The following is a 22,421-nucleotide window of genomic DNA, read 5'->3' as shown; positions in this document are numbered from 1 at the left end:
GTATATTATACCGTATTGAATTCGTACCCCACTAACAATACCCAATAACTGTAAACCCTATTCTTTACCACACTTTCATTCTCGACTCTTAACCTCTTCTCCTTCTCTCAAACGCGTGTTTTACCTCTTCCTCCATCGTCCTTGCTGCTCTTGTTTTGTGTTCCTTCGTGCACGGTTCTTGCCCTCTTAACCTCTGCTCCATCTCTGAAAAGCTTGTTGCACCTCGTGCCTCCACCGTCCTTGCCGCCGCCGGAGCCGTCCTTGCTGTCGCCTCCATCCCTGCTGCGCCGTTGCCGCTCTTGTTTTGTCTCCTCCGTGCACGGTTCGTTGCCCTGTTCTCAAAGTTCAATAGCGCTCCATTGCTCCTCTCCTCAAGCAATTTTCTTCTTCCTCATAAGGTAATACTTTGATCTGGTAGTATGATTTTCTTCAATTTTGTAAATGCAGCCTAGGGTTTGAGTTTTGAGTCTCCTGCTGTTGAAATTTCCTAAATTCACTTTAGTCCTTATTTCACACCTCTACAAAATCGTGACTACAGTGAATTTAGGAAAATCGCCTCAATGAATCTGGATCATGCTTGCTAGTTGCTTGTTGGTTTAGAGGGGGGAAAGGGTCTAGGAATAGTTGCTAGAGTTCAAGTTTGCTTACAACTTTATGGAAAAAGTTACATTAATGGATGAGGGGATGTATCATATGATAAAGCCTCTCTTATGTGAGAAAGATGAGAATGATTTACAGCCTTTAGATCACAATGAACGAATGAGATCAAAGCAACTAATTAAATGAGTCACGTGCCTGCTCTTCATCCTTGAAAAAATATTCCCGAATTCGTCTATGTTGAACCATCATCAAACCACCACATCCTCCGTTCTTCACTTCTTCACCTCTTCACCTGTTCATCTAAGAAATAACTGCTGCAATGGTTCTTCACTGGTGAACCAGAACCTTGTTCATCATTGCTGCAGCAATCGTCTAGTTCCGGAGCCAAATCAATTGCTGCAGCAATTGTCCAATTCCAGAGCCAAATCCAATTCCAGAACCAGAACCTTAGTCAGTGTACTGCACACTCAGCTGTAGTGGATAATCTTCACTGTTCGGCTGGGACAGCAAGCACTCTCTCTCTCAAACACACACACAAACACAGTAATTGGTACTTGACAAATCTCCATTTTGGCTCAAGTGTCTAACTCAGATCTCTCTGCATGTTTGATTATCTACTTATCATCCTTCTCTTTTCATTTGGAAAAGCCATAAATCCTCCATTGCTTTATACTTGCTAGACCATGGAATGAAATAATAAATTTGGTCCTTAGGAGAGAAATTTTCAAAATTGACATGTAGCCATAGTAATGTGCCCTTCTATTGGGATCAGGGGTAAATATTAAGGTTAGACATACAGAAATAAAGTAATCAACACACTGCCATTGTCACATAAAATCTATCAAGCAAGTTCATCTGGCATTCCTGGATGTTGAGCTGCAATTGTTCAATTTGTTTGCTACTTACTGGGAAATGTAAGTTTAATGAAGTTAGGGATTGCAGCTTAGGAATTTTCTGCAATCTGTTTATTGATTCATGATATTTGTTTGTAGTAGAGATTCTTATTCATTGCATGCTGAATCACTGATGCAGTAGTTCTTGAAAATTCCTATCCGATCTAAGTTCCCTATACTCTATCTTTAAGTTGAGTCCTCATACACAGACTAGAATATAAGCTGTCATTATTGTAATTCTTACTGCCCACTTAGGTACCTTGAGTTATTTCCGAAGCCTCTCAAAAGCATTATTTTGGTATCTCAATAATTATGGTATTAAATACACTTTCTAGGGGGTAAAAATACAACTTGTAGGTGATAAAAATATATTGTGCTTCCTAGTGCCATTTATGTATTTCTTCCTACCTCTTTTCTCTCTCTTTCTGTTTGCTACATAAAACTAAGCTTAACCACTTCTGCAGTGGTTGTTGTGTGTGGAGCAATTTACTTGGCCTGTCTTCTGGTTGGATATGATTCCTTCACTGAGATATGCTTCTTGCCTTCTGCTGTTGTGTCACGGTTTCAAGGTATATCCTTTTTCTTTCCAACTTCATTACTATTGTTCAGTCAATGTAGATAATTGTTTGGGAAAGGGCATTGCAGGAGCAAAACAACAAGCTAGCAAAGATATAAGTCACATTCCTCATTAACATTTCAATCTAAGTCTTCTAACCAATAAATGATTCAAAATTTATATTTTATTGCATTTAGACTAGACTAAGGAGAAAGCGAAGAAACTAACAGAACATCCACCTACCTAGCTCCCCAGAAAACACTTGCAAATGTTCTTCCACCTCCAAGTTATATTCTTCAAAGCTAATGACACCAAAAAGACAATTTCCTTCTCTAACTCACAGGTACTTATCTTGTTTCTCTCTTCTAAGTATTGTAGACAAGGGACGTCTCAGTGTCACTTTTCTTTTCTTAGGGGTTCACTCTTTGTTTATATATGTTTGGGCATGGTTGCTTAGAATACAATGTCTTGCCAACTTTATATGTGGATCCTAATACAAGGACTATGGGGGTGAAGATTTAGTGCTTTGTTAATTTACTATTGAGCTGTTTTTTTTTTCCTTTCACATCTCTTCAATTGCCAATGGAGATTGATTTTTGCAACTAACAATTACCTTCTAAGTTTGAGGTCACCATTTTCTATTGTCATGACTGGTGACATTTACTTATGTTTGTTTCCAAACTGTGCTTTTGTAGGAATGCAGGTTTTTGAGAACTTATCATGCATAATCTGAATGCTATTGGAAGGTATAACCTGTTCCTCAATGGTAACCTATTAATTATATTTTTATCATTTGCTTAATTTCTTAATGGCATAGTTATGCTAAATTATACTTGGTAGAGAAGTCTAGAAAGATACATAATCAAATATGTTGTTTCAGGTTGCCATTCATTTTTGGATTAGTGGAGTTATTATGCTCTAGCATACATTAGAATTTAAATTCTATTAGTGCTTATTGTATTTTTATGCTTTTGATGATATCTTATTTTAGAAAAATGACGTACATTAGATACCTAGACAAAAACTCTCATGTTTAGGTTAATTATTGATATGTTGAAGTTTAGGAAATGTTGATTCTATATATGGCTGAATGTTGATATGCTGTAATTTAGAAAAATGTTGATCTTATGGCTGAACATGGGGTAATTCAGGGGCTGAAAAAACTGTAATGGACATCACTCAATTATAGCGGTTAAACATAAAAACCGCTGTAAAAAGTAAGCCAAGTACAACGGTTAAGCTACTTAATCGCTGTTGTAGGTGCGTATTTACAGTGGTTATTCTGAATAAACCGCTGTAATAAGGAACGTTTTACAGCGGTTCGAACCGTTGTAGAGTCTTTTACAGCGGCGAGATCTACAGCGGTTCGGAACCGCTGTAAAAGGCCTTTTTTAAGCGCTGTAAAAGGCTATTTCTGGTGTAGTGGTTACATGAGATTGTCCACCGTATGAACCATAAGAGAAGTCGGAGTAAGAATTCCATCTTCATATTGAACCTTGAGAAGGCTTATGACAGTGTTTAGCTAGGGTTTCTTGCGAGACACACTCCAGTTCTTTGGATTCCTGCCGACGATTGTTTCGTTAATCATGTTCTGCGTGACATCTTCATTTCCCACCTTACTATGGAATCGAGTGAAGCTGTCAGCTTTTGCTCCCTCTCGTGGGTTGCGCTAGGGGGGGCCTCTCTCACCTTATCAATTTGATCTTTGGATGGAGAGGTTGGCAATTTCTATCTAGGATGTTGTGGATCAGAATAAGTGGGAGCCTATGAGAGTTTCTAGAGGTGACCTTCAATTTCTCATCTTTTCTTTGCTGATGATGTGTTGTTATTTATTAAAAAGTTAAGGTGTCTTAGGTTCGGTTGGTTAAGAATCTTCTTAATGACTTATGTTTGGCTTCTGGGCTCAAGGTCAACATTGCTATGTCTCGAGCATCTGCTTTGGTGAATGTTTCTCGTGCGAAAAAGGAGCGCATCCTTGGTGTTACAATGATCCTTTTCACTGCTAGCTTGGACAAATATACGGGATTCCCTATTTTCAGAGGTAGACAGAAGCGTGAACATTTTGATTTTATTCTGGATCGTATCTCCAAGAAGCTAGCATCTTGGAATGGGAGGCTTTTGCACAAGGAGGGAAAGGTGACGCTTGTGAAATCTGTTATGAATACGGTTCATATCTACCCCATGCAGATTTTCTAGCTCCCTCAGGCAGTGTGTAACCGTGTGTACTCTTTGGCGAAGAGTTTTATTTGGTCTCGGGGTGAGCGTCGGGGTATGCACATGGTGGCCTGGAACTGGAAGACATTTACCCTACCCAAAAAAAGGGAGGTTTGGGGATTCATCAAGCCCGTCTCTCTAATGTCTCCATGCTAGGAAAATTGGTTTGGGATTTGGTGAACTCGCCAGATAAACTTTGGGTTAAGCTTCTCCTTGATATCTAATGTAATGGGACGACTTTTTTTGTAGGCTAGACAGAGGCATGGTTCCTATGTGTGGAACGCGGTGTTGGAGGCGAGAGATTTGCTTCACGAAGGATTTTATTGGAGAATTGGTAAGGGAACTTATCTTTCTAGTATACTAGGTGGCATGGTAATGAGCCTTTACGCATGAAGGTACCCTATGTTCATATCTCAGATACTGAGTTATAGCTTCATGATGTGTTTTGCCATGGGTTGTGTGATCTTCGACGGCTGTCAACCCAATTGCCTTCTAAGCTTAGTCACTTACTTCAGTCTATGTTTGTCTATATCAATCCAGAGGAGGAGGATTTGATCTCTTGGTCGCCAAGCATGGAGGGTGTGTACATTGTCTGAAGCTGCTACAGGTGGCTTTTGGATCGAGAGATTGGGGCTTTAGTTGTGCCATGGGCGTGGATGTGGTAGGTTACAGTTCCAGAGAAGGTGAAAAAGTCTTTGCCTGGCAGGCTTTTCACAATTCGCTTCCTACTGCAGAAGTTCTCCATCACCATGGTGTGGCCTTATCGTGGACCTGCAAGCTTTGTGACAGTCAGATTGAGTCCCAATTGCATTGTTTGCGGGATTGTGTGTCTTCAATGCGAGTTTGGCAGAATCTTGGTATGTCAGCGATGCCGGTCTTCTTGGCTGCTACTTCCTTCACGGGATGGGTTTAGAGTGTGCCTAGAGAGGCTACCCTTCTCTACTTGTGCATGCCTCATTTATTTGGCATCGTCGCTGCATGTATGTGTTCGAAGGTGTCCTTTAGCCTTGGTGTTTGGTTCTTCATCATGCCGCTGCGATTTTGAAGTGTTTGTGTGATGCTGGTCCTCTTGCGAGTTCTCTCACGGGGATGAAATGGGTGTCTTGGACTACTCCGCTTGATGGGTGGGTGGCAATGAACACTGGTGGGTTGTCCTTTGGCAACCCTAGCCGAGAACTGGTCAGTGGTGTCGCCCGTGATGCAGTTGGCCAATGGGTCTTTGGCTACGCCGGGTTCATTGGTATTTCAGAAATCCTGAAGGTAGAGCTTTTAGCAGTGTTGCTTGGCTTGCAGAATTGCTGGGACTGTTGTTTTAGGCAGGTTTTCCTACACACACACACACACACACACACACACACTCCGTGGTTATTCACTCGTTGGTCCAAGACGGGGATTATCGGTTTCATGTTTATGGTTCTATCATTAGTTCGACCCGGGGCCTACTTCTGCAGAATTTGGGAGTATAGTTGAAGCACACTCTTCGTGACGAGAATGCAGTGACGTATCGTCTTGCAAAAGACGGAGTGCATGGGTCTCTTCGGTTGAGCTTTCTTGAGCATCCTCCATTTGTCGTCCGTCCTTCGTTGGCGGATGACTATCGATGCACCTCGTTCTTGTTATAGTTAAGGTCTTTTTCTTTAAGCATCTTTGTTTTTTTTATAGGCAAATGTTAGTTGTTAGTAAATTAGTACAAATTATCCTTTCTCAAGGTTCGAACCCTGACCCTTCACCTGTAATTACCCTAAGCTCAACCATGTGAGACATTTTTCTTTTAAGAATAAATTTGCATGCAATAAAATTTATTAGAAGTTTGTTCACTCCACACAAATTCTATGTTACTCTAATAAAATATAAATAAACAATAAATCCAAACTTATTGTTATAGAACGACTTTAAAAGTTGGTATAGAAGTTTTCTAACATTTTCTTGTTTAAAAATTGAATATTGTTTGGATAGAATAACATTTGGAGGTATAAAATTAATAAAATAGGCACATGATCATAGATATAATATAAAAGTGAATCTCAAAATGAGTAATCATGTAAAATAACTCTAAACAATATTCATTTTTCTTTAAGAATCTTTGTAACAAAAATAACTACTCTCTTCTCTTGATTTAAAAAAAACTACACTCTTCTCTTCAACCCTAGTTTAAAATATACACTCATCTCCCTTGTGAGATAAAGGTGAATTTAAGATATAATAATTTATACAAGACATTTTTCTTTTAAAAATAAATTTGCATGCAATAAAATTTATTAGAAGTTTGTTCACTCCACACAAATTCTATGTTACTCTAATCAAATATAAATAAGACAATAAGTTTAAACTTATTGTTATAGAACGGCTTTTAAAAGTTGGTATAGAAGTTTCCTAATATTTTCTTGTTTGTTTACCAAGTTTTGTTTTTCATTTCAGTTGCATTAACATGCATCGTAATGTGTTCTTCTGTTTCATATTTTTTCGCTAAGTAATAATGTGTTTTTAAACTTTGAAAAGGGTGTTTAGTAAAAATATTGTTATATCTGTTAAGCATTTTTGTGTTGTATTGTTGTGACTTGTGAGTTCAGAAAAAAATGTTGTATTGTTGTGTAAAAATGTGTTAAGTGTTATTTTGATTACTCATTCTGAGATTCACTTTTATATTATATCTATGATCATATGCTTATTTTATCAATTTTATCCCTCCAAATGTTCTCACTTTAATCTATCCAAACAATATTAATTTTTTAAGACTTCATTTCACCCACCATTTCCAAGGGTTTCCAAACACAAATAAAAAATTGGCTTAAAAGGTCCAAAGGCCCTGAGATTACAAAGGGAATCAAATTCAGGACTTAGAAAAGTATTTCATCAAATTGGGTCCCTAAAATTTTTTTTTTAATTCAACTAAGGCCAAATGTTGCCACAGCTCAATTTTGTCATAATCAGTAATTCCAGGTGGCTTATTTATTTTATTTTTCAATTAAAAAATTAAAAAATTTTATTATTTAATTCCAACTTATTTATTTAAGCAAAAAAAAACACTTAATAAAATCCCTAATTTAAATTAATTGTAAATTAATACTAACCTTTAATTAATCATCTCAGTTTCAATTAAGCCCTAATTAAGCATCTAACCCCAATTTGAACCCTAATTTGTGGATGAAGATAGAGAAGATGAACCAGTAGGAAGAACTGGTGGAAAACATAGCCATTAATCAACCTCTTCTATCTGAGACCCAACCTCCACGAACTCCACTAGCATCGGAACACCACCTTCCTCCACCAGTGTCGCCATCACCTCCGCCACCGGAACACAGCCTTCCTCCGCCTCAAAAACCGCCACAGCCACCACAGCAGCACCAGCCTCCGGTGTACAACATCAACAAGAACGACTTTAGAGACATGGTTCAGAAGCTAACCGCCTCATATTCAACAACCCAAGCTGCAAAGCTCTCGCCTCCAGCGTATTCGTCCTCCGCCGTTGCCGCAAATCACTAACCGACCACCGCAGTTTCTCAACGCCGCCATGCCCTGCCCTCAACCGCCGAAGAACCCTGGCTTTAACTTCAACTTCAACGCAGCTTCCTTCAGCAACGCCTTCACCAGCTTCGAAAAATCCTCCACACTCCGCCGCCGGCGTTCCCCACCGTGCACGCACCTGCTGAGTCACCCATCTCTGCGTACATGCGGGATATGCAGTTCCTTCTCCCCACCATGGATTCAAAAAACTTTTCTGGGTTTTCTCCTTTACCCCCTCCGGCGTCGTCGCAGCCTCAGCCTCCGCCGGAGCAACAGGCGACGGCGGCGTCTCAGTCACAATCGCAGTTTCAGATGCCGTCGTCGCCGTTTGGGTGCTCGAATTCGGCAATGTCCTCAGACCCTCTGCTATCCCAGGTTGTCTGCCATTTTCCCCAAATTCAGGGCAATTAGGGTTTAATTTAGGGATTTGTTATTATTAGATTAGGTTTTTGTTTAAGTTAGGGATTAATTAGATTTTTAGGGATTTTATTTAAATTAGGGATTTTATTAAGTTTTTTTCTATTTAAATAAATGAGTTGGAATTAAAAAATAAATTTTAATAATTTTTCTAATTAAAAAGGTCACGTGGAATTGCCAAGGACAAAATTGAAGACCGGCAACATTTGACCTTAATTGAATTAAAAAAAAAAATTTTAGGGACCCAATTTGATGTAAAATTTTTTTAGGTCCTAGATTTGATTCCCTTTGTAATCTCAAGGGCTTTTGAACCCTTTAAGCCTAAAAAATTTAAACCTAATTCTATTAAAAATTATGTCAAACTTAATTTTATCAGACTTTTAAAGAAAACTGAACCTAAATATTTTCGCTTCTAACTTGTATAAGCAGTACTCAAGTTATCAAAGTACCATTCATATTTGCACAAGGCCAGGACCTCCGAAGGAAGCATCTATTGTGCCATTTCTAACGAATTTCTTAACAAGATAGATAGGATTGTTGGATTGTGACAATGTGAAAATCCTGGACAAGATGGCATAGTTTGATAGGAAAACATACACATGTCTACAACGATCATTTCATCAATTCAAGTTAATCTCACAAAAATTCTTGGCATTTCAAATGGAGAACATAGTACATCATACATCAATCCTCCTTACTAGTTAAAACCATGAAGCAAGCTACTAGGCTAGACATTAACACAAAATATCATCCTTACAATTAGAAATGATTCTGATGTCAATGTGCAGTATATAGGTCAGTAAATCATAGCAGATTAGTAAGGCATGGAATTGATGCTCGTGTAGGTGTCTTATAACATGATTGGCCACTGACCAAGGAATTGTCACAGCTCATAATACTAACATTAGAGAGAAGAACAAGCATCCTTTTTTGAAGAGAGAAAACAACACATAGGCATATGAAATAGTAGTTTCCATTTACATACCGACCTCATGGTCTCTTGGTTAAGGAACGAGGTGAGCAACCACTACGTCACCCCTCATGGTTAATTTCATTATTTGTTAATTTTGAACGGATCAAATTGGATGCTTACCTTCATTTGATAATCAAGTAAATCTCTAAAATTCTTAGCATTCTAAAAAGAGTACAGACTGGACCATAGTAGTCAATCCCGGATAGCGGCGCGTAGCGGCCGGCCCCAAAAGTGGGATAGCGTGATAGCGCATAGCGGGATGGCCGCTATTCTGAATTTTTTTATGTAATTTTATATCATTAATAGTTTAATACTATATACATATAAATAGCAAACAATGTCAAATATTGCCTAAAATTCATAACATTCATAATAGAAATAAAAATCATGAGTCTTGAACAATAACACACAACTAATAACTTCTCAAAAGCAAGGTAAAGAAGTCGAATTTGCAAATCTGAATGAAGAATGAAGCTTAATTCTATCAATTTTGACCTATAATGGCCCTGAGAAGTCCTAACATGCCCATAAAAAGGTTCCCCAACAATTTAAAACGAAGGGGCTTGAGTCATTTTCTCCTTCGTTCATATAGCGCCGCTATTTCTCGCTATTGGCCGCGATCTGCCGCTATTTTGGCCGCTATTCGCGCCGCTACGACCGCTATTGTGAAGTTGGCCGCTATTTCATCTCAATAGCGGCAGGGAGCCGCTCCGCTCCGCTACGCCGCTATAGCGCCGCTATTTGCCGCTATTGACTACTATGGACTGGACAACTTACTAGTTAAAAGCATGAGCAGGCTCTTATATCATACTACTTTAGTAAGGGGCAAACCATGTTGTAAGATACCCTTGCAGAAGCATCAATGACACATTAAGATCCTTGGTCAAATTTAGGGGACACAAAATCATCACAATAACATCCTTGATGCTATCAAAATAAAAAAGAAAATTCATCGTGAGAGAGAGAGAGAGAGCAATACTTCAGCAACATACAAAATAGTAACATTTATACACTCATCTCTGGTCATGTATCAGAACTGGATTTAGCAAACAATAAGCAGATAAGTACGCGACAAGATAAAATTACACAAAATCCAAGTACTACCTCGTTGCATTACATTAAAAAATAGCATATGCAGTCATCTAAGAATCATTTGTAGCTAACTAGCTATAAATAAACCTAACATTTATCATTCAAATGAAAGTTCACATCTCTTTGGGCATAATGCTAATTGTTTAAGCATTTTAAGTTTTGCCTGTGGACTTAAGGAAGGCTTAGAGCAAATTGTCATGGTCCGTAAAGTTGTGGAATTCTGCATGATATATTTTGCAAATCTCAGCTCACTTTCTGTACCATAGTAATATTCAAGAGAGCACTTTCTAAACTGTGAAGTAAGGCATTCAGGAACAAAATGAGGGTCAGGCAAAAAAGACTCATCTTCAGGTTGACCTTCGCAATCAAGTTCAAAAACTTGAAGCTTCGGGCAATTTTTGAGCATCGCAAGCACCAAAGGCCAGTTTACAAATAAATCAACTTGGAGCACCACATGTATTAAATTAGGAAATTTAGGAACCACATCATCCAAAGGATTAGGATACTGCAATAGTTATAAACACAAATTATGAGAAATATAGGTGATATTAAAATGAAACCAAATAACAAATTAAACACAATTTCCTTTCCAACATATCCAAACCTGGTTGGTGTTCAAAGTCAAAAACTCCACATTACATATGGCTTTCAGAGGAACATCCACACAGAACGGTGATAAATCTGCCCTGACCAACTTGGGTAAGATTTTAACAGCTCCATCACAAAAAAAGGCATCAACAGAAGGATCACGATCAGCATAATTTATAAAACCAACATAATGTATAGTACGAGCTTTCAAATCCTCAATAATTGGACACCCACGAACAAGCTCCAAAATAGATTGACGTTTTCGAAATTCAACATGTTCCAAATGTAGGGATTTGAGTGAGGGAAGTTCAACTGGAGAAGAAGCATACACACGTAACCCTCTCAACTTGAGAACAACAAGGGTTTTGCAGCTGACAATTCTCAAAACATTATTTCTACGACAAAACTTGGACATCCAGAGGTGAAGGTTCTCAATACCACGTTGTAAAACGGTGTTTACCCAAACATTGACATCTGCATTCCGACAGTAAGTTTCAGCCTCATATTTGAGACGAAAGCTTCGGATGGGTTGTCGCGCATCTCTGGCGAGAATGGTTGCGTATATGAACTTTTCAAAGCAATAGGAGGGTCTGCCCATATTGCTATAGATTTTCTCGTCAAAGTCAAAGTCGAGAGTGGGGACTGAGGTCCATAGGTGCCTCCACCTCTTTGAAAGAACACTTGTGGCAGCAGCTTCTTGTGTTTGGAGAAAAGAGAGAATGTGACAGAGGGGTTCATCTGGTAAACTACTAATCCTGTCCATTTCTCTTCTAGCCTGGCGGGAAGTAGTGGCCATGACCCTTAATCTAGGACGGAACAGAGTAATATTCGAGTCAGATAATGGACGGAACCGAATAAATTGTAACTTTTTCATTCCTATTTTTGGTTTTAAGTGTAGAACTATTTTTTATCTAGTCAACTTGGTTAACTTTTGGTTCAGATCAAGGTACTAAAGTGACTTGTACGTTGTAAAAATTAAAATCTCATCCTATCACATGAATATGATTATGTACACGTTATAGACTTTATGTTCTGAAAATTCATTCAATTATTAAAGATTAGTAACAGCAACAATCACATTCTTTCCCAGAAATGTATTAAATTGACAAAAGGGTTAGATTTTCACGGGAGAACGCAATTGTTAGAAGGAAAAGTAAATTAAATAAGAATGGTACTATTGCAAATGAACAAGGAAGAACGTAACTGCTACAGCGGAGGTGCAGAAATGAAAAAACAGTCCCTTTTGTAGGGTTTACCTGGGAACGTAGGTGCTCCAACTCCCTCCTGCGAATTGGGTCTGGAATCAACAGAGAGCTAGAAGCGGTTTTCTCATCTGGCCAGAAAGGGGTAAAACTTTTCGAATGAAAGTGTGTGGCTAGGGTTAGATGTTTGTGTCAAGTTTGTAGTTGAGTAAATAGCCATTTTGGTCCTTGATTGTGTTCACTTATGACGGACTAGTCCTCATATTTTGAAAATGGTCTTTTTTCGTCCTTGAATTTGTCGCCGTCGGTCAAGTTAATCCTTGGTTAAGTTTTCCGTTGGTCCCTCGGACGGAAAAATCCAAATGTCACAAATTTTGCCACATTAGCTTGACATGTCATCAATGACTCATATCTAGTTATGTCAATTTAGTCCCCAGAAAATTTAAAAAAAAAAGCCCTGAATTTATTAATTGAAATTGCAAAAATCACTTAATCATCTTCAACCTCATCTTCATCTTCATCGTTAATCTCACCTTCTTCTGTCATTATTTCTAAAAAACAAAACACAAAATCCCCAAATCTTCATCTAAAAATAACTATTCCTATTTGTAACCAACATACCCTAATTTTCACTCACATTCCAAAATTTCCCCCAATCTCTGAATCAATCTGTTACTTTCCATTGCAGGATCAAATACGAGAGCACCAAAGAAGCCGCGGTGGTGGAGCCAGTCGAACTGGCGAAGGTTCTCGAAGCTGCCAATTCGCATGGCCTCACTCTCAAACTCGTCCTTACCACCCACCGTCACTGGTAAATAGGTGAAAATGGCATGAACTGGCGAAGGTTCATGCCGCTTTGTTGAGATCGACGACTTGGACGATGATTTCGGGGAGATCTGAGGAAGAGTCAGCAAGAGCAACAAGGATCGAATCAACAAACTCCTCTGCTTTCAATTCCTTCAAGAACAATTACCTCTCTGTCTATTCCCTCATGATGGGTAAGATCTCCTCTTAGATCTACTCGATCTAACCCTCATTCCTCCATTGATTGTTGCTGATTTGTTTGTAATAAGATAGAGTCTTATTCCCTCAGTGAGGAATCATAGCTTTTTAAACGGATCCTAGTGTGATGGTCAATTTTGCTTTACATCTCAACGTGCGTGTCTTATTGTTCTGGATCTTTGCTCATTTTTACTTATTTATTTGGGATTTGGAAATAGTTGTGTACAGTGCAATTTACTTGTCCATGATTGACTTGTTTTTTCCAACTTCTTGCAATTCAGATTGTACAGTGCAATTTACTTATCTATGTTGTTCTTTCGTGGAAGCATGAACTTGGGTCTTTGGTGACAAACTGACAAGGGAAGGTAATGGTGGCTGAAGATTTTGGGTATTTTAATCAGATCTAAATTTGTGTATTTTGAGTGAGAAATTTCTGATTTTGGGGTTTTGTTTGGAAAAGAGATTAAATGAAAAAGATGATTTGAGAGATAAATATATATTTTTTTTTCTGGGTAAGATTGATGAAGATGGTGATGAAGATGGTGAGTTTCTTTTTTTATATTTACTTTTTATGAATTAAGAGTTTTTTATTTTCTGGGGACTAAATTGACATAATAAGATCTGACTCATTGATGATGTGTCAAGCCAATGTGGCAAAAATGATGACATTTGAACTTTTTCGTATGAGGGACCAACGGAAAACTCAACCAAGGACTAACTTGACCGACGGTGACAAATTCAAGGACGAAAAAAGACCATTTCCAAAGTATGAGGACTAGTCCATCATAAGGGAACACAATCAGGGACCAAAATGGTTGTTTACTCTTTGTAGTTTTGTTCTCTACTTAGCTCTGTTATTTTTGGGGGTAAATGGTCACTTTGGTCGGGTTTGGATCCTCTCCATCCATGTTTCCTCCATCCTCTCTCCATCCAAATCTGAGCCATTGATTTTGAAATTTAAAGGCTTGTATCAATTTAAGAAGAGAGAGAAAAAATGAATTGTATTTAAAGGCTTGGATCAATTTAAGAAGAGAGAGAAAACATGAATTAATCCTCACCTTTAAAATTTAAAATGGATGGCTCAGATTTTGGATGGAGAGGGGATGGAGAGAAGTTGGATGGAGAGGATCCAAATCCACTTTGGTCCTCAAAAGTGTTCACCGACTTCATATTCGTTCCTGAATGAATTTTATCCTTTTCGCGGTCCCCGAATGTGTCAAACGTCCGTTACTTTAATCCTTCCTTTTAAAAAAGTATAACGGACGTTAACAATTTCCTTTTTTTAAAGCTGAAAATTCATTAAATTAAATTAAAATTAAAAATGAACTAAAAATCTAATTAATTAAAACAGGAAAAAAAAACTTGATGAGAACCACCCGCATCGTTCTCCATCTCTTTCTTCTCATCTTCTTCATCATCTTCACCAATCCTTCCATCACAATTAAACCCCACCACAAACCAATCCCCCACCATATACCTTATCCCCACCCCCACGAAATGCAGTTCTCGCTACCCTGATGAGACTTTCAAACCCACGGATTTGAATCCAGATTTTCAAACCCACATAAAAGATTCAATCTTTCCCTCTTTTGGTTTGAAGCTTCAATCCAGATTTTCAAACCCAATCAAATCTTCCACTGTGCACACGAACCTAGGTTAGAGTGGGTAAAGGGGATGATGGTTCGATTTGGGTGAAGGGGATGGAGGGGGGTTTCTGCGGGGAGTTGGGGGTGGAGGTGGAGCTGGGTTCGGTATGAGTTTTTGGGTGTGGCTAGGTTGCGGTGGCGGAGGATTTCAATTGTTGGAGGTTTTGAGTTGGTGTTGTTGTTTGGTTGATGGTTTGAAGGAAGGAAGGGCTTCCATCGTTGAAGACACAACCTTGGTGGTTATGGCAGATGTTTATGTTGCTCAGTTGCTGTGTAGAAGAAGAGTAACATGTGTAAATTTGAACAATTTCGTAACTTTCTTGTTTTCCTTTTTGTTTCCATTCTTTGTTCCTTTTTAATCGGCATCTAATATATATTATATTGATAACATATTATTGCTCAACTTGTTGATAATTGCTTCTTTAATGGAACATGTTGATCTGAGTTCCTCTAATTTCATTTGTGTTTCTGGGCTTGGGGAGGAATTTGATCTTGATTTTTTTTACATTTTTGGCATATCTGATACTGTGGGGAAGGGGCGAGTGAGTGGGGAAGATGAAGATTGAGATTTTTTAATTAATCAATTTTTTAGTTAATTTGTTTTTTTATTTAAACTAATGATGTTCACGTAGGTAAAAAAATATAAAAAAAGAAATTGTTAACGTCCGTTATACTTTTTTTAACAGAAGGACTAAAGTGACAGATGTTTGACACTTTGGGGGACCGCGGGATGGATAAAATTCATTCAGGGACGAATGTGAAGTTGGTTGACACTTTTGAGGACCAAAGTGGCCATTTACCCGTTATTTTTGGGTAAAGAAAACCATTCGTTGAAGAAGATTGCGACAAAGGCCCAATAGATCCATTAGACTTACACTGACACTTAGTGTGTGTTTGGAAAACCCATTCAGGATCCACGTTTGGCCCCGATCCACGTTTACAGAAGCAAGAAATAGTTGCTTTTGGATTTCTCGATCCACGTTTGGCCTCTCCAGATTTGAAACCAAACACACACTTACACTTACACTGTGTTTGGTTGTGGATACATAGAGAAGAGATTAAAGGAAAAGAGAGATAGGAATAGGAGAGAGATGGAGTATGTATGAGTGTTTGGTTGTGAATTACTATAGAGGAGAGAGATATAAAGGGTGGGAAAATCTCACTTTTGATCTCTTTGCGTTTTGCAAAGAGATTCAGGTTGGTTGTGCTTTTTTATTTTATTTGAGTGTTGTTAGTGGCAGTTCTAAGCCGCCACTAGTATTTTTTTGTCCTTTTCTTGGCTGTTAGTGGCGGTTCTAAACCACCACTATCTCCATTCTGACTTTTTCTCTCTCTTCCACCTCATTATTCCTCATCTCTCTCTTCTTTATATTTATCATACCAAACAACCTTTAAATCTACTATATTTCTCACATATTTTTCTCTACTCAACTTCTCTCTTCTCTACTCTCTACTCAATTTCTCTCTTCTCTACGAAACAAAGTGTTAGGCTATGTTTGGCACGCCTAACTGATAAGCTAGCTGTAAGATGAAAAGCTACGTAATTGGAACAAAAGTGTTTGGTAAAACTAATTGTTGAACAAGCTGAAATTGTACAATAACATAATAGGACATACTTATATAATTCATTTTATATTTAACATTACTTCATTTTCACATTATACCTATATGATATTAATATTAAAATTATTATAACTTTGAATATTTTAATTTCACTCAAGTTATGTATCATCTTAAAAATATAACATTAATTTTCCATATTTTATGATTAAATAGAATAAAAAAAATCGTAATTTGTAATATAAAGTTATTTGTTTTATTCCAAAGTAGCAATAAAAAAACATCATCTTGCATCCCATAATAAAACAACAATGTTTTATTCTAAAGCAATAAGTAAATAGTTTTAGTAAAAAACATATAAGGCTAAATGTGGAATTTTAATAAAATAATAAGGATAAAAATGAGAATATATTTAATAAGCTATATGCTACCTAACCGACCTGAGATAGCTTATAGCTTAAAGCTTAAAGCTACTGAAATAAGCTCATTCACCAAACACTTTTAAAGAGCTTTTAAGCTAGTCAAATAAGTTTTAACCTAGCTGAAATGACATGCCAAACATAGCCTTAAGCTTATGACTTATTTGTTAGCATGTCATTTCAGCTAGCTTATAACTTATTTGATTAGCTTAATCTTATTTGACTAGCTTAAAAGCTCTTTAAAAGTGTTTGGTAACTGAGCTTATTTTCATAGCTTAAAGCTTTAGGCTATGTTTGGCACACCTAGCTAATAAGCTAGCTGAAAGCTGAAAAGCTAGCTGATAGCTGAAAAGCTAGTTGAAAGCTGAAAGTTAATAAGCTAGCTGAAAGCTGATAACTGAAAGCTGAAAAGCTACGCAATTGGAACAAAAGTGTTTGGTAAAATGTAACACCCCGACTTTCGGAGCGTCACTTTAGTAACCAATTAAAAACTAACAGCGGAAAATGAATGTATTTTTTTTTTTAAATGTGAAAGAAGTAAATGAAAAACTTGTCCAATGTGGACTTAGATAAGACTCCAAACATACCCCGATAAACTGAATATATATAAGACAGATACAACACATGTTGTACCGTAAATGTCACCAAAACCTGACGGTGACAGAAAGTATGCCAGAAGGCAAGTGTACGCAACGGTGATCAAAGTAGTGTAATAGTTACAGTCCTTAAAATGTGAGAGAGTCAGCCCAAAACAGCCTCCTCAGACCTCCTAACGTCCGACTACTCTCTGTGATTCCCATGCAGAGAATCACACAAAAAGCAAAAGGTTTGGAACCTACCCTGTCCCAAATGTACAACAACTAATCAGAGGTAGTACTGAATATACACCCTAACCCAAGTCATGCAAAGAAGCGGGTATCCCAACCCTCTTCCTCCTCGTCGCTCGTGTAGTCGTCCTCCGTGTCTGAGTCCACAGTAAGCACATCGACATCAACGTCAAGAACCTTCATACTCACTGTCTTTTGTGCCACCCTAATCGAAGCACTCTCCAGATCGACTACGTCAGTCGCGATCTCCTCCTCAACCTTGCGAACCAAAGGTTCGACACGGTAACCACGAGAGTAAACAGACGCCCCAAGACGAGTCAGAGTCGTGGTGACAGGCTCCTCCTTCGGCTCAACGAGCCTCGAAGATGACGCAACGTCAGTAGGGTCCATAGTAGCGGGCGGTGTCGGTCCAGACGGTGTCACACCAACAATATCAATCTCGGAAGGATCCTCCTCATCAGATGACGACGGTGGCGTAGGTGGTCGCAATCCAGTGCCTGGTCCAAAGCGAACCATCGGCGACAGGTCAAAGGCAACAGTGTACTTCCGCAGAACTCCAGTAGTCATGTCTCCATGGTTGTCAATCATATCCTCCATCACTTTCCCTCGGTAGGTCGCTCGGTGGTTGACGGGGTCCAACTCCCAAGCGGCAGGGTCAACTCGATCAATCAGCTCGTACCTGATTCCCCTGGACGGGCAAACTAACGTAAACCACTCCCCCAACGACATCTGACAGTTTGCCGACCGCCCAAAGACAAACAATACACACATGGCAAAGCGCGATGGTCAACTCATAGAATAGGGAAGATAATACAGAGAACAAGTAGAGTATAGGGGTATATATATATATATATATATATATATATATATATATATATATATATATATATAAAGGTTCGATAATTGTTATCATGACATATAAATCAATATATCCTCAACTACTACATCAGCATGCATAAATCATTGATTCCGCAAAACATATAATGATATTTATCAACATCAAATCATCTAACTCATAACGATGTTTATCAACATCAAATCATCAAATGAATGGTATGAAATGCAATGTTATGCGAAAATAATGCTCCGGACAGGATGGACACGCGTGTACGAGTCGGTCTTTTCACCGACTCTTGTGTTAACCATAAGATTCGGTGTCTCTTACAACCTGAATGTGTAGTCACACTTGGTGATCTACGTGGAAACCCGATCTTTCGATCCCACTGGCTCCACCGAGGTCCGACATTCCGTTGTGTATCCTCAGACATGAATGAATGATGCAATATGGTTAGCCGAACATCGAATCGTCCTCACACGTAAGAGTCTAGCTAAGAATATTGTCTCTAAAATTTCCTAAGGTAATGGTCGAACTATCAACCTCGAATTCCTACGACGATAGAGTGCAAACACTCTTGATGATTGCTCGAATCATCTGACTCATCACTTGGATGGTCGTACTGCTCTTAGAGCAAAAGGAGTACATCGTACCTAGAAACTTATTGGTTTCCCAGACTTATCCCTTAGGTAGTCTAAATGTTAACTGACGATTGACAAAAGGTGCATAAGTACCGATGGTTTTTCCCTAAACTAGGATCATCGACACTTCTCATATTCCCAAATTCTTATTCAAGTTCGAAGTCTTCTTCGCTAATTTATCGATACTTTAAAGTGTTTCAATGTTGTTTACAGTATTATGATTTTCATTTGTAAAATGGTTATAATTCTATAAGTTCTAAGGTTTCCCTTAAACCCGTGTAATTCCCCGAGAAGGTCTCGATCTCCTAAAATAGCAAAGGTTCAGACCTTGGTCCGACCTGATGATTATTCTCTTAATGGTTTCAGTCACTAGCATGGCATAAACTGTAACATCCTGACTTGACGACTGGCCTCACGGTAACAACACGAGTCTTTTCAGCGCGCTTTGTCTTCACTCGCGCGCTTCCTGGGAAAACTTCCCAGGAGGTCACCCATCATAATATTGCTCCAAGGCTAGCACACTTAACCATGAAGTTCTTATGAGTTGGGCTCCCGAAAAGAAGTTGCAACTTGTTGTTATGGGTAGTACAATCAAATCATATATGCCCTCCTCAACTGTATAGTCCATCCCTACACAGTCTTGGAATATCTCTTGTTCGGCTGTGGTGCGTCCCTCCACATAGAAGGCGATCAATCCTCGCCCTCGTCAGCTCAAGGCGTCACAGGCCCACCAACTTCCGCTTGGTTCGTCCTCGAACCACACCGTACTGGGAGAGGTCGACTCTGATACCAATTGTAACATCCTGACTTGACGACTGGCCTCACGGTAACAACACGAGTCTTTTCAGCGCGCTTTGTCCTCACTCGCGCGCTTCCTGGGAAAACTTCCCTGGAGGTCACCCATCATAATATTGCTCCAAGGCTAGCACACTTAACCATGAAGTTCTTATGAGTTGGGCTCCCGAAAAGAAGTTGCAACTTGTTGTTATGGGTAGTACAATCAAATCATATATGCTAGCCCAAATTCTATATGATTTGATTGTACTACCCATAACAACAAGTTGCAACTTCTTTTCGGGAGCCCAACTCATAAGAACTTCATGGTTAAGTGTGCTAGCCTTGGAGCAATATTATGATGGGTGACCTCCTGGGAAGTTTTCCCAGGAAGCGCGCGAGTGAGGACAAAGCGCGCTGAAAAGACTCGTGTTGTTACCGTGAGGCCAGTCGTCAAGTCAGGATGTTACATAAACTCTCTTTACCCACACTCCGACGATATCACAATATACGAATATATAACTGCACCAAACAATTAGTACAATCCAATAACACATGTTCAGACATATCATCATATTCTACAATTAGACACTTAGTACATAAAGCATGTGATTCAGTCAACATCAATCATAGAACTGGACTGGGCGAGACCCCAAGGTCCCTCGCCCAGGAGACCTGACCGTGGGCGGGGGACGCGCCATGACCTTGGGCCTCCCTTCCCGAGGCCCAACCGGCCCATTTGGATAGGATAGAGGCGCCAAAGCCCAACTCCACCTCTATAAATAGGAGAGGAATATCAATTGTAAGGGACTCTTAGCTCATTTGAGAAATAATAGCATTGAAATTCAGTTATATTTTCTCCCTCTAAGCGGTTAGAGTCTCTCTCTCCAAGCATTCACATCATTTTCCTCACACTTTGGGTACTACCTTCCCTCTCTATGTTCTAGCACGGAACATTTGGCGCCGTCTGTGGGGAACGGTAGATTTCTATTCCCGGACTACGTGGATCGTGATTCAGAGGAGTGAAACTCGTTTTTCTGAGCGATTTTCTGAAGTTTTCTTCGTGGACAGTGATCGGGAGGAGAGATTCCTTGATTCTGAGTTTTGAAGATCTTTCGTTGGTGCACCTAGATAAACCAGTGGAGCTCAATGGCGGAGCATCGACTATCATGTGGAGAGAGGTTGGAGCAAGCACACGATCTGCCGCGATGGCACGATGAGCAAGCAAGGTCTTTAGCTTCCTTCTCGAGGGACAAAGGAGGTGTGCAACTTCAACCTCAAGAACCGAGTGATGGAGCGGGTTGGCGATGGCTGATTCACGACGTCATTAATCGCCTAGAACGACATGATGCGGAAACGAGCATAACAGACACAGCGCCGGAGCTTGATGCCTCATACAGACAACACTACCGAGATTCCATACAACAACTGGAGTCTCCTTTCTCTCAAGGACAGGTAGAAGCATAATGGTGTGCCTATCACTGAATCTCAGGACACGATACTGGAAAGTGTCGAGCTCTATAGCGCGCGGTGGTAAAGCTGATTGTGGCAGGGAAATCAGCCACGACGCAGGGCAATGTGTTTTCGACGGCTAAAGAAGTTGGCACGATTGCTGGAGGTTTCGGCGGAGGAGGGACCACTAGTGCAGCACGGAAGCGATACGTTAGAGCAGTGAATGCAGTTACAGAGATTCCTTTTGGTTTTCAACCTCCAGATATCACGTTTTCGTCTGCTGATTTCTTCGGAATAAAGCCGCATTTAGATGACCCGATCGTGATCTCCCTCCGTGTTAATCAGCTCACTGTGCAGCGAGTGCTTCTAGACCAGGGAAGTTCGGCGGACATCATTTACGGCAGAGCGTTTGCTCGGCTTGGTGTGAGCGAGGGAAACCTCGCTCCTTATGAGGGAACTCTGGTGGGATTCGCGGGCGAGCAAGTATGGGTAAAGGGCGCCCTCAACCTTGACACCACGTTTGGCGAGGAAGAGAACGCTAGGACGCTCAGCGTTAAATATCTAATCCTTGAGACGGAGGGGTCATACAACATGATCATCGGGCGAAACACCTTAAACCGTTTGTGCGCCGTGATCTCAAGAGCCCACCTGGCGGTGAAGTATCCGCTGTCGAATGGGCATATTAGGGGAATTGTTGTGGATCAAAGGATCGCAAGGGAATGCTACTGTAATGCTGTGGATCGGTATGGGAAGAAGAGCGCTTCAGTCGGGTACCGTTGCAGCGAAGTTGAGACGCCAAAAGAAAGTTTGGACCCGAGGGGCGAGGGACGTGTTAACAGGCCCACACCAATAGAAGAAACCAAAGAGCTGAAGTTCGGCGAGAAGATACTCAAGATAGGAACCAAGCTAAGTGAGGACCAAGAACAAAGACTATCAAATTTGTTAGGCGACAATTTAGATCTTTTCGCCTGGAGTCACAAGGACATGCCAGGTATAGACCCAAACTTCATCTACCACAGGCTGGCATTGAATCCAGGGGCTAAGCCTATAACCCAAACTCGTCGGAGAATGGGAAACGAAAAAGAGAAGGCCATCCAGCAAGACAAAACGGCTTTTATGACCGCAAGGGTAAACTACTGTTACCGGACTATGCCTTTCGGATTAAAGAATGAGGGGGAGACGTATCAGCGGTTGATGGATAGGGTGTTTGAATGACAGGTAGGAAG

The 22,421-nt window shown here is 39.7% G+C and overlaps 1 protein-coding gene across 1 annotated transcript; it reads right to left on the bottom strand.

Moving 5' to 3' along the window:
- Positions 1-10,136: 10,136 nt before the first annotated feature.
- On the bottom strand, positions 10,137-12,222 carry LOC130729369 (F-box/FBD/LRR-repeat protein At4g00160-like). Its single transcript, XM_057581108.1, has 3 exons — positions 12,094-12,222; positions 10,854-11,643; positions 10,137-10,754 (listed from the first exon to the last, which is right to left on the bottom strand). The coding sequence occupies exons 2-3, from the start codon at positions 11,631-11,633 to the stop codon at positions 10,347-10,349; spliced, it is 1,188 nt and encodes a 395-aa protein (XP_057437091.1). The 5' UTR covers positions 11,634-11,643; positions 12,094-12,222; the 3' UTR covers positions 10,137-10,346.
- Positions 12,223-22,421: the final 10,199 nt, after the last annotated feature.

This window comes from Lotus japonicus, chromosome 1 (assembly GCF_012489685.1).
Source record: "Lotus japonicus ecotype B-129 chromosome 1, LjGifu_v1.2".
NCBI lineage: Eukaryota > Viridiplantae > Streptophyta > Magnoliopsida > Fabales > Fabaceae > Lotus > Lotus japonicus.
Note: the sequence above shows the minus strand (reverse complement) of the source record. Positions and strands in the feature narration are given on the sequence as shown.